At 55.1% G+C, this 10,930-nt stretch overlaps 1 protein-coding gene and 2 non-coding genes across 6 annotated transcripts; all 3 read right to left on the bottom strand.

Annotated features, from left to right (window-relative positions):
- Nucleotides 1-924: 924 nt before the first annotated feature.
- Tbrg4 (transforming growth factor beta regulator 4) lies at nt 925-9,174 on the bottom strand. Of its 4 annotated transcripts, none has more exons than XM_003465788.5 (11): nt 9,007-9,174; nt 6,908-7,372; nt 5,211-5,531; nt 4,226-4,397; nt 3,826-3,983; nt 3,325-3,435; nt 2,822-2,966; nt 2,479-2,724; nt 2,272-2,383; nt 2,073-2,187; nt 925-1,656 (listed from the first exon to the last, which is right to left on the bottom strand). In XM_003465788.5, the coding sequence occupies exons 2-11, from the start codon at nt 7,319-7,321 to the stop codon at nt 1,555-1,557; spliced, it is 1,896 nt and encodes a 631-aa protein (XP_003465836.1). In that variant the 5' UTR covers nt 7,322-7,372; nt 9,007-9,174; the 3' UTR covers nt 925-1,554. The 4 variants fall into 4 exon arrangements, with proteins under 4 accessions (XP_003465836.1, XP_005001974.1, XP_023419097.1 ...); XM_005001917.4 differs by having other exon boundaries at nt 9,018-9,136; XM_023563329.2 differs by lacking the exon at nt 9,007-9,174 and adding an exon at nt 8,729-8,747.
- LOC111755630 (small nucleolar RNA SNORA5) lies at nt 4,067-4,197 on the bottom strand. Its single transcript, XR_002790192.1, has one exon. It is a non-coding gene; the product is annotated as a small nucleolar RNA SNORA5 (small nucleolar RNA).
- Nucleotides 4,562-4,695, bottom strand: LOC111755631 (small nucleolar RNA SNORA5). The gene has a single exon (XR_002790193.1). It is a non-coding gene; the product is annotated as a small nucleolar RNA SNORA5 (small nucleolar RNA).
- Nucleotides 9,175-10,930: the final 1,756 nt, after the last annotated feature.

The raw sequence follows: 10,930 nt of genomic DNA, 5'->3' as shown, positions 1-10,930 counted from the left end.
ATGCCAAGGCAAAGGTTTGCTTTACAGTAATCATCAGCAACATGTGATAACTGTGATGTCACCAGTGGGACAGATGACACAGCAACAGCACAAAAAATAAGAGGAACGCAAAAACGCTAACCTTCCCACAGAAGCAAGGCAGGAGTAAGGAGTGCCTAGGAGGTGGGTAAGAAGTGCCACTGGGTCGCCATACCAGTGCGGCTCAGGAACAGCTGGGTCCCCAGGGGTGAGACGCCCTTAAGTTTTGCCGTCTGGTGGGAACGCTTGTTTGTCCTTAAACAGAAACCATCCGCTTGCCCACACTTAGAAAGGTGGAATCTCAGAACGTGGCCAGGGCAGTTAAACCAGAGGGGCTGAGGAGACAGCTAAGCAGAGTAGCGCCTGCCTCCCCCACTATGAGGTCCAAAAGAAAAAAAGCCACAGTAAAACTGATCCCTGGACTCCATGTGAGTTTAACACTGTGCTCTGAAGAGCTTGCATAGGTGCAGAGGTGGCAGCCTGGGAGGTGCAGGCCACACTGCCACCATTGTCTGGGGCTGACTGGCCCCAGGCCCTCAGGACAAAGGAGGAGGCTGCAGGAGCCTCCACAACCAGCTAGCGAAGCAGAGGTGAGCAGACACTCAGAGGCTCTGCTGGGGAACCCACTAAGCAGGACCACCCAGCTGGGCAGTCCAAATCAGGGATGCTGGCAGGTGGCTTTTGTCCCACCTTGCACGTGAAGCCCAGGCAAACGGAGACTCACACAGGAGGCTTTTGTGTCACTTTGTCACTGGCCTTCTGCTGATGTGGTCAGCCCTCAGGACAAGAGCCATCCAAGGAAGCTCGAGGCGGCTCAGCTTGCCTTCAACTCCAGCCAGGAGAGGACGCAGTGTTAACCACCAGTGTCCCCAAACACCCCAAAATAAAATGCAGTGGGAGCAGGAAACAGGTTTGAACTTTATTTTCTAACTCCACCTACTGCGTGCGGGAGACAGCACCTGAGCCTGCACTGTGTGGGGTGGTTTCCCCTCCTACTGGGCTGGGACCTGGCCTGGGTCACCAACTACCTGAGGACCAGGACCAGATTGCTCTTCACAGGATGGGGTCAGGTAGGTGAAAGGCAGCGGCCCCGAATTGTTCAGGGGTGAGCCACAGCCCTGACAGTTTGGCTCTGGGTGGTGGTGACAGCTGAGTGGGCCTTTTCTTTCCAGGTGTCTATGCAGCCCTCTTATCACTCATCACTAGAGGCCACTAAGGTCACCCTCAGGCCTCAGCCTCATCTCTAGGGAGGCTTGAGTCGAGGGCCACACCCTGCAGGCACAGGGGTGAGAGGACAGATGCAGAGGTGGGACAGGAGAGATCCTCAGAAGGAAGCCAGAACACCCCTTCGCCTGTGTGTGTGTGACAGCCACGACACCAATAAAGACGGGATGGGACTGTCCCTCGTGGGGAGCAGCTGACCACTCTCTGGCTTGGCCAGGGGGCTATTCAGAGAGCATCTGTCCTCCAAAGTGACCCCCTCCTGCCACCCAGCACATAGAGCTGGCCTCCGAGTCAGCCCTGGGCATGGGTTTGTCACTTGGCCAGCTCCTCAGCCATGGCTTTGCGCATCTTGTCCTTGAGGTAGGCGCCTTTCTGCCACTGAGACTTGAGCTCCAACCACTCGTAGTATGGGACCTGGAGGGAGGCAATGTGACGGCTTGCAGGGGCTGGGAACCACCTGCCCTTCCTTGCCTAGCCTCCATCCACGTGGCCGGGCTTTGACGGAAGGCCCAGCTCCCTCAGTGCAGAGGAGCCTGCACCAGACACACAAGTGTTGATGAGAACCTCCCATAAGCCCGGAGGAGAGATGGCGACAGAGCCATGCTCAGGCCTTGAAGCTAGACTCTTAGTTCCTGTATCGTGGCTCCAGGGCAGGTCTTCAGGGTCCCTGTCCTGAGAACAGGCCCTTGGGTACCAGCTGCACCCCTCACTAGCAAGCCAGGAGCCTGCCCTGCCCACCACAGGAGCTGGACAGGCTCAGAGACGGGCTGGCACCTGCCTGCTCCAGGTGGCTCTGGCATGGGGACCCTCCCTTCCCAGCAGCTACTCACATCTACCAGCAGGAATCCTGCAGCCTGCAAGTGCCGCCTGGCCAGGACAAAGCGACCCAGCAGGTCTCTGCTTTTGGTGCTGAAGTGGGGGAACTCCCAGAGCAGGACCGCGAGCCTGCAGGAGGGAGGAGATGGTCTGCTCTGCTGGCCCCTGGGAGCAGGGGTCACGGGAGCAGGGTTAGGGGACCTGGCCACCCACCTCTTAGCCCCCGGGGGCAGTGGGCGGCCTTCTGCTGGCTGGGCAAGGTGCGGTGCAGCGAAGTCCTTCAGCGGCAAGAACTGGCCATCCGTGTCCAGCAGCACCTCTGCATCTGGGGAGGGATGCGTACAGGTGAGGGCTGACTGGCCTGACCCCAGACACCGTGGGGCAGGTGGAGAGTGGTGGGGCAGAGTGAGGAGCCCTCACCCAGCACCCAGCCGTACTGCGTGACCACATTGAAGCTGCCCTGGCTGGCGTTGCCTAGCAGCTCCTGCAGTGTCTCCCGTAGCTCCTGCTGCAGAAGGGTCACCTTCTGGTCAGGGCTGGAGGGTGTGGGGCCCACGGCTGTGGCTGGCAGGAAGGGGCCCTGGTACTCTGGGTGCTCCAGCTGGGCAGTGGCGTTGATGTTCATGAGCTTCAAGAAGGTGCTCTGGTCTTTCGGAGACGTGGCTCCTGGGGGAGAGGACAGTGAGGAGAAGGCAGGGACCCCAGGTGTGCAGCTGCCTGTGTGAGGCACAAGGCTATGCTTGTGGGTGGGTGAGGAACTCACCGAGAAACTGTGTGTAGAAGCTGGGGTCCAGGATGGCCCGAAGCTCGGTCTCCTGCACCTGCTGTAGCACGCAGAGCGCCCACACCACGTCCACCTGCAGTGCAGGCTCCAGGCTTGCCAGCTCAGGCCCCAGCCGCTCATGTACCTGGGCAAGGACAGGCTGTGAGGGGACACTGGCTCCACTCAGGCCAACAGCACCCCAGGTTGGACCACAGTCCAGCAGGCCTGGCAGGACATGCCCCAAGACCAGGTATTTAGCCAGGCTGCCCTACCGCTGCACATGGGTGGAGGCCTTCCCCAGCAGTGTCCATGGTGAGTGCTGGGGAGGGGGGAAAGGTCCCCAGCCCTCTCGGGCCCAGTGATGGGTCTTGGCCCCCTGGCCTGCCAGCTTCTGTGCCCTGTGTGGGGTTCACCACAGGATGTGGTACCCCTCACCCACCCACACCAGGTGCCATGGTCCCTGTTCTTTTACTTGGGCCGGGCTGCTCCTTGGGTGTCCGTACCAGCTTGAAGAATTGGTTCCCCTGCTGTGGATGGAAGTTCAGGCGGGAGAAGGCCAGCAGGACGCTGCACAGGTGGGCTGTGGTGACATCTGGGGCTCTGAGCAGGAGGTGCTAGGCCGGTCAGGGGCGGCAGAGGGACAGGGTAAGTTCCAGATTGTGAGCCTTCCCTTTGCCACCCAGTAGCAACTGGTCACACAGGACAATGCCCCAGCCCCCTGAACAAGCAGCTTCGATGTCACCTGGGTGGCTAGCAGCTGGGGAGAGCTCCAAGGGACACCTGGCCTCCTCCTCTGCCCTTCCCACCCTGTCTGCCATGCCTGATGAAAATGCAATGCTGGACATGGAAAAGCGCTTTCCAAGCAGGCCCAAGAATGCCACCTCTGCCCCCAGACAGCGCTTCTCAACTGGCTATGCTTCCCTGACAGAGGCCATAGTGCCACCCTGAGGCGGGAGCAGGGAGGGCACTGGGGACTGACCCGAGGTGGGCACACAGCGGCTTACCTGCACTAAGGCTTCAAACAGGGGCACGTTGAGCCACCTGAGGAATGCGAAGGACGTGGCACACTGTGCCATCTCACCGGGTGTCAGGCTGGGCACGAGGGGCAGCAGGTCAGAGGCCAGGCGCTGGCACACTTGGCCCTGGTGGAAGCTGAGTTTGCCTGCGGGATGGAGCAGAGCACAGGGTTCAGCTGGGAGGGGAGCGGCTGGCTGCTACCCACCTCAACCCTGAGGCATAGGCTTCAGCTGTCTGTGACTGAATTTATCCCTGCATCCGACAAGGGGCGCAAGGCCCATGAGTCACAGTGTTTCTGTGGCAGCCTCCTGGGCCGGTGCCTGCCATGCAAGGCGGACCCCGAATTTGACACGGCTGCAGGCACGCAGATGGGCCCTTGGCACTCACCGTAGGCGTAGGCCAGGTCCAGAAGCATGCCTTTGGTTAGCGGGAAGGGCTTCTGCACCAGGTGGTAGGAGACAGCCCGCAGCAGGGGCACCGACCGCCGGCTCTGAGCTGCCAGTGTCGTGAGCACCTTCCGCAGCTCTTCAGGGCCGAAGTGCTCCATCAGCTCCAGGCACTGTCAACCACAGCCGTGCGGGAGTGAGCTCGATGGCCTGAGGTGGCAGGGACGAACTGGGGGCAGGGGTCCCATCCAGTGCAGCCCCTGTGAGACAGCAACTGGGCCTGAGCTGACTCCACACAGCTTGTGTGGAGCCTGCTGGGAACCCCAGGACCGCGATGCTCTGTCCGCAGCCAAATTCATCCCCGGGGCCAGACAAGGGAACCGGAGCCCATGAGCGGCGGAGCTCACTGTAGCAGCCACTTGGGCCAGCCTCTGCCACAGTGAGACGAAGGCTGAATTTGACTCGACTGCAGAGTACAGCAGCATTGGGAAGATGAAGCAGATGAGAGCTGGATGGGGGGATGCGTGTCTCCAGGAGAGGCCCAGAGATGGGCCTGGCTAGGACCTGTGCTAACAGCAGCAGCTGCCTGGCTCAGACTGCATAGGCTCAGGGTTAAGAGAAAGAGCCAGAGCCGGGCATGGTGGCTCATGCCTGTAATCCCAGCCCTTGGGAGGCTGAGTCAGGAGGATTGTTTCGAGTTCGAGACCAGCCTGGGCTACAAGGTGAGCTCAAGGCCAGCCTGAACTGCATAGCGAGACCTTGTCTCAAAAAGATAAAAGAGAAAGAGCCAGGAGTGATCTGGGGACGCACCATACACTACAACACAGCTGGTAGTGCTGCTGGACTAAGGTGGCCATAGAGTGACCACCCGTGGCTTCCTGGAGGCCTCTGGCCGCTCCCTGCATGACACCAGCACTTCTGACCAAAGGTTCCAGGGTTTCTGTGGCTAGGCACACGAAGCCCTTCTGCCAGCTCTCAGCCCGTACCTTGTCTTCCAGGCGGGTCATCAGCAACTCCGAGAGATGGCCTGCCTTCGTCATGATGGCCACCAACATACGGCTGTCCTCGATCTCTGTCCAGCGCCTCTCCAGGTGCACCAGGAGCTCGGCCAGAAGCTTGCTCGAGGACTCTGTCTGCATGGATGCGCAGGACTCTGCCAGGAAGGCCAAGTGCTTGTATCTGAGCCTGCGCAGGCGCCAGCGCACCTCCTGCTCCACCGACTGCAGCTCCCGAGTGCTCTCAGGCAGCCTCAGCAGGTACAAGCTCCGCAACAGCTTCACAAGAGTCCCGTGCCACACAGAGGATATCTGGGTAGAGAAGGACATGCAGCATCCTAGTCACCCTGTGTCTGGCTACAGCTGCCTGCAGGGCAGGTGTCTGGAGAATGGTGAGCACCCATTTTTCTGACAGCTTCCCAGGCCTGGATGGCCATTTGCAAAAACATTCTGCCTAGCGAGGCCAGGGTGGTTTGCTCTTGTCTGTGAGCAGATCAAGTCCAGCCCTGGTTTGCAGCAGTGAGCAGCCCAGGGCTATGACTGATGGTGGAAAGGTGGCACTTGGGCTTCCTCAGGTCAGTGTGTCACCAGCTAACTACTTCTACTATCATGACAAACACTTAGCGCCAATGTCTGGCACTGCAGGGCGCAGCTCCAGGTGTCCAAGAGCTGCCAGACCCCTAAATCAGTGTGGCCACGGGAGCAGGAAAATGGGCAAGCAGACCCCTCCATACCGACCCCAGCCTGTCTTTCTCTTTTTTCTCCCTGGTGCTGCGGATCAAACCCAGGGCTGGATTATGTGGAAGCATTTAACCTAATAAAAGTCCCAAGAGAGGGCTGGGGATTTAGCTCGGTGGCATAAGCGCCTGCCTTGCAAGCGCATGGTTGTGAGTTCAATCCCCAGTACCAAAAAAAGTTCCAAGAGACTGCCACTGCATGTCTACCTCACTGAAAATGAGCTGTGGGCTGGGCGAGGTGACAACAACAGCCTGTAATCTCAGTACTCTGGGAGGCCGAGACGGGAGGATTACAAGTCTGATGCCAACCTGGGCAACTCAGGGACTTAGCACGAGACCCTAGCTCAAAGGTGGCTGGGATGTAGCTCAGTGTGCAGGGGCTGGGTTTAAAACCCAGGACTGATGTTGAAAAACGCCTAGCATAGCCTTCTCCTCCACTTGCCTAATGCCCTCCTCGAAGTGCAAGCCGGGAGCTGCGGGCCAGGAGCCCAGGAAAGCATGGGTATGAAACAGGCTTCTGTAGGCCAGTGCTGCCTGCAGCTCAGCCACATAAACATGCCTGCTTTCTTCTCCATGCTCATGCCTGCAAGGTCTGAGAGGGGCCAGATTTTGCTCACAGTGGGCTCAAACTCCAGGGAACCCCCATCAGTCTCATAGTGTCTATTTCAGCCTCCAGGGCTGTGCCCAGTCAGCAGCCTGACACTGGGTGGAAGTGGGAGACCAAGCCAAGGCCACAGGTTTAGGAGGAAAACATCAAGGAAATGAGAAGAACCAGCCTCATCCGCTCAACATCACCCTGTGTTTTGGTAAGATGAGCATGACCTAACGAGGCTAGTGAGGACCTTTTATTTACAGAGAAGAGAGACACACACAGACAGACAGACCACAAGACACAGGGGCTCCTGTCCACAGATGACAGTCCAACTGCCCCAGAAAACAGGCAGCACCAACCTGACTGCAGCCTAGACGGAGAAGCTGCTGAAACCGCCTGTCCTCTAGGATGGAGGCTTTGTCCTCTGACTTCTGAGACAGCAGGCGAGACAGTTGAATGAGGATGAGGGTAGCATGATTGCGATGCAGGCTGTGATCCCTGCCCAGCAGTTGGAGCAGCTCCTCTGGCCTGGTGGCCTTCTGGATGAATTGGTCTATCTCCTGCTGCTCTGGGTAGGGGGTGAACACTGGCTCCTTTTCCACCTGCTCCTTCAAGGAACTCTGGGAGCAGGCACTGGGGGAGGTGGCTGAGGAGGTCAGAGTCTTATGGGCTACTCTCGTAAACCGCAGCTGACCAACCGGAGCCAGGGCAGGGGCCAGGCGGGCGGCTTCTCTCAGCAGGCAAGAGCACCGCTTTACCAGGTGCGCGGCCATGGTTGCCCAGGGGGCAGGGAGGTGAGACTTCTAGCAGGTGATGCCACAGCCCTGGAAAGGGAAAGGAGAACTAGAGAGGCAGTTCCTGACCCACAAACTTAGAAGAAAAACACGACAAATGTCTCAAAGTCACAGTTACGCTCTGCCTTAAGCCAGCCTTCACCTTTCTTCTTTTGGCTATTCATACAGATGAAATGGTACTTTCTGAGGTGAAAAATCTCACGGCATGGGGCTGGGGATTTAGCTCAGTGGCATAAGCACCTGCCTTGCAAGCAGGCGGTTGTGAGTTCGATCCCCGGTACCAATAAAAATGAAAAAGACCCAAAAAAAAAAAAAAACAAAAAAACTCATGGCATTTATTCCAGTAAAAATTCAATTGGATATTGAAACTTGTTACAGCTTGGAATGGTTCAACTCAGATTTTAAGTCTACTATGCTATAAATATAAATCTGATTCATTTGTAGTAAAATGGATGCACCTTGAATCCATAATGTTAAGTGAAATAAATCAGACACGTAAGTTTAAGTACTGAATGTTTCCTCTTATACCAAAAATCCAATGTATAAATAGACCAAAGTGTAAAATAAAAAATAAGCAATAGAAATGAGATAGGTCTTTTGCAAATGTGAAATACACCAAAGTGTTGAGGAGATGAGAGGGATATAAAAAGATTCAGATGCATCATGTACACGTACCGATTACCACAATGAACGTATTATGTACTGGAAATGTGTAATTAAAAAAAATCAGATTCTATCCATCTTCCCAAATGGGAATCTCTGCAGGAGGCTTAGAAAGCATTGCTATTTTCCTTTCAAGGATGGGCAGGCTTAAGAATTACTGATCCACAGGGAAAGCAAGACAGGATTCTAAATCTTAAGGATTCTACAAAACTCAGGACAAATAACCGACATTCCTCAAGTTTCTGAACATTACACAGGAGAGAGATTTCCCAAACCGAGGTAGTACCTATTTGGAAAAAACCAACCCCTGTCTCAACTCGAGAGCACAATCTCCTAAAGCAATCGTAAGAGAGCTTCCTAATATTCCCGGTTTTCTCTCTCCCTTCCTACAAAGCATGCCTCACGCTAACCAGGCTCCGTCCTTCCACTCCACCTTGCAGGGCTTGCTACCTCTCGCCTCCATCATGGGGCCTGGCGAAACATATCTCATCTTTGCAACCCCTTAAAACGCTGCCTCCTTCAAAAAATGTCATACGTCCCTATGATGCTGCTTTTAACAATTCTGTCCGGTAGTCCTGCTCCCTAAAGTGTTCAACCTAGGTGGACTGCATGATCAGGGCCTGGCTTTTGCCAAAACGAAAAGCACCTCTGCTTTTTTATCCATTTCCGGAAGTTGGTACACGCCCGACACTTTTTTTTAATACAAGTCTAAGAGTAACTTACACGAGAAAATTTAAAAGCTGGACTTGATTTTAGGCAAAGATAACCCTCAACTGTGGTCCTAAAATGCGGCAAGAAAGTCGACTGGAAGGAGGTCACCGCGGGCAGCGCCTCGCAGGCCGGGTCTCGGCACAAGGGCGCGTGCGCAATAACGGGCAGGCGCCGCATCCGCGCACCACTGGGCCCCCCCCCCCCGCCCACCGGGCTCAGATCCCAATGCTTTCCGGACCGGCCCTCACTCCTCCTCCTTCCACCTTTACTTCCGTGCCCTTAGTACTCACGCTCAGCAGACCTTTTTCCTCTAGCACGAGACCTGCGCGGCGACAGCCGCCGGTGACCTCCATGCGTCTCCCAGGCCGTCCCGAACTCACGCGGCAGGGCGCGGCGCGTTTGTACGTGTGCGGAGCGACGCCGGAACCGAGGCGCGCGTTCAGCGTACGTCATCGGAGAGCCACCGGAAGTGAGGCTCTCAGGCCGCGGCATGGCCGGACGGAACCTGGCGCCTCTCTTCCGGTTTACTACCTTGGCTGCGTGCACGAGTCACACACGGGGAAGTGCACTGAAAAATGGGTGATGGAAAACCTACAGCTAGGAAGGAGAAAAGATAAGGAACTAGAAATGAAGGCGGGAAAGCTTGGGTTGTCTGGCGGGTATTTCGTACCTATGCGGAGCTAGGGATCGAATTAAGGTCTTCAAATGAAGACCTTAATACATGAGTTTTTGAAACTCGAGTTCTTCAAACTGAGCTCCACTCCCAGCCATCACGCCCGCTCGTTATTTTTAAACAAGGGACAGAGTATCGCAGTTTTGTCTTGGGTGGTCTCCACCTCGCAATCTTCTTACTTTTAGCCTTCCGGGTAGCTGGATTATAGGAGCGCATCACCCTTACCTGGTTTGCTTTGGTTTTTCCTGTTTGAACTGAGACTTGCACACTTTATACAAAAATTAAATGGGTCCGGAATATAAATGTTAGAGCTAAAGCTATGAAACTCTTAAAAAGAAATACAGATGTAAGGTTTGGTGGGGAGGGTATGTAGCTGGATCGAGGCATGTGTGAGTCTGTGCATGTGATCCCCAGAGCTGGGAAAGAAAGCTTCCCAAATGTTCATGTTTTTTGCCATTTGGGGCGTGATGTGAGAAGCTGCTGCTGCTGGTGGTAAAGAGTTTAAGTCAAGGGATATAGAAAAGTTGAGTTTATTGATAACACTTAAAGGAAACAGTGGGCAAGTTCCAAGAGGGAAATGCATAGACTGGGAGAAAAGCAGGGATCCTTATCTTTGATTTTAATGTAAGGAAGGGAGGATGGGAACGTTAGCTCAGGAATGCTTTTGCTGAGTCTTGATGGTTTTATTATCCACCTGTCTCAGTGCAGGGGGTAGGCAAATGTTCGAAGACAGCGATGGCTTCTTTTGATAGAATTTAGTGTTCTTAGTGTTTAAGAAAGAGAAGAAGAAAACAAAACAATTCTTTCCTGAGTAGGGTTAACACATCTTTATAAGTTAATTAGGGTTGTGGGTCAAAGGTGTTTGGAAAAAAATACATATATTGTACTAAAAGGGGCCTTGGACATGATATAAAGACAGGAGGAAAGGGTACTCCCTAAGGCATTGGTGGTGAACTACATGCCAAACAGCTCTTGGCATCCCTGAAAGCTCTGAAAGGTTTGTGGTCACTGCTGTAAGGCAAGCCAAATGATTAGGTCACCTGGGGATGTAGATGGACTTTGCAGCCTCCAGGGTGGAAAGTTAGTTTTACTGCAGATTCATTGCTTAGCTGCAGTTAGGCTAACTGTGACTTTAGTCCTAAGGCTGGGGCTTGGTCTGGGCTAGTGAGTCACAAGGCTTTGACTCAAAGGCGTGGCTGAGGGCTGGGGATTTAGCTCAGTGGCTGGCATAAGTGCCTGCCTTGCAAATGCATGGTCGTGAGTTCGATTCTCGGTACCAATTAAAAAAAAAAAAGGCATGGCTGAAACTGGAGAGCCAGCCTATCAGGATCAGGCAGGTGCCAGGGGCCCGGCAGGTGCCAGGGGCCTGCCAGCTGCCTTCCCAAAGCCCCCTGGTAGCTCACATCCTTCGGTTGGGAGCTATGTAGCCCTAGGCAGCACATGTGAGGCACATCTGCCCTGTGAGTGGCCAACAAGGAGTGGTTACAGGGCTCAGTCCCTAGCCTAGTGGGTCTAGACTGAGCCACTGAACCTGTCTCCTG

Source organism: Cavia porcellus, unplaced genomic scaffold (assembly GCF_034190915.1).
Source record: "Cavia porcellus strain 051 isolate PalLab524CR breed Dunkin Hartley unplaced genomic scaffold, mCavPor4.1 scaffold_23, whole genome shotgun sequence".
In the NCBI taxonomy this organism is placed as follows: Eukaryota; Metazoa; Chordata; class Mammalia; order Rodentia; family Caviidae; genus Cavia; species Cavia porcellus.
The sequence above is the reverse complement of the archived record's forward strand: the minus strand, read 5'-3'. Positions and strand labels throughout refer to the sequence as shown.

What these genes read in the sequence shown, in the direction of transcription:
- Tbrg4 (XM_003465788.5), bottom strand. Translation starts at nt 7,321, where the DNA reads ATGGCCGCGCACCTGGTAAAGCGGTGCTCTTGCCTGCTGAGAGAAGCC. An exon ending in GGACCTGGCCTACGCCTACG is followed by an intron (nt 3,984 to 4,225) that starts GTGAGTGCCAAG and finishes TCCATCCCGCAG; the next exon opens with GCAAACTCAGCTTCCACCAG. An exon ending in GCAGTACGGCTGGGTGCTGG is followed by an intron (nt 2,384 to 2,478) that starts GTGAGGGCTCCT and finishes ATCCCTCCCCAG; the next exon opens with ATGCAGAGGTGCTGCTGGAC.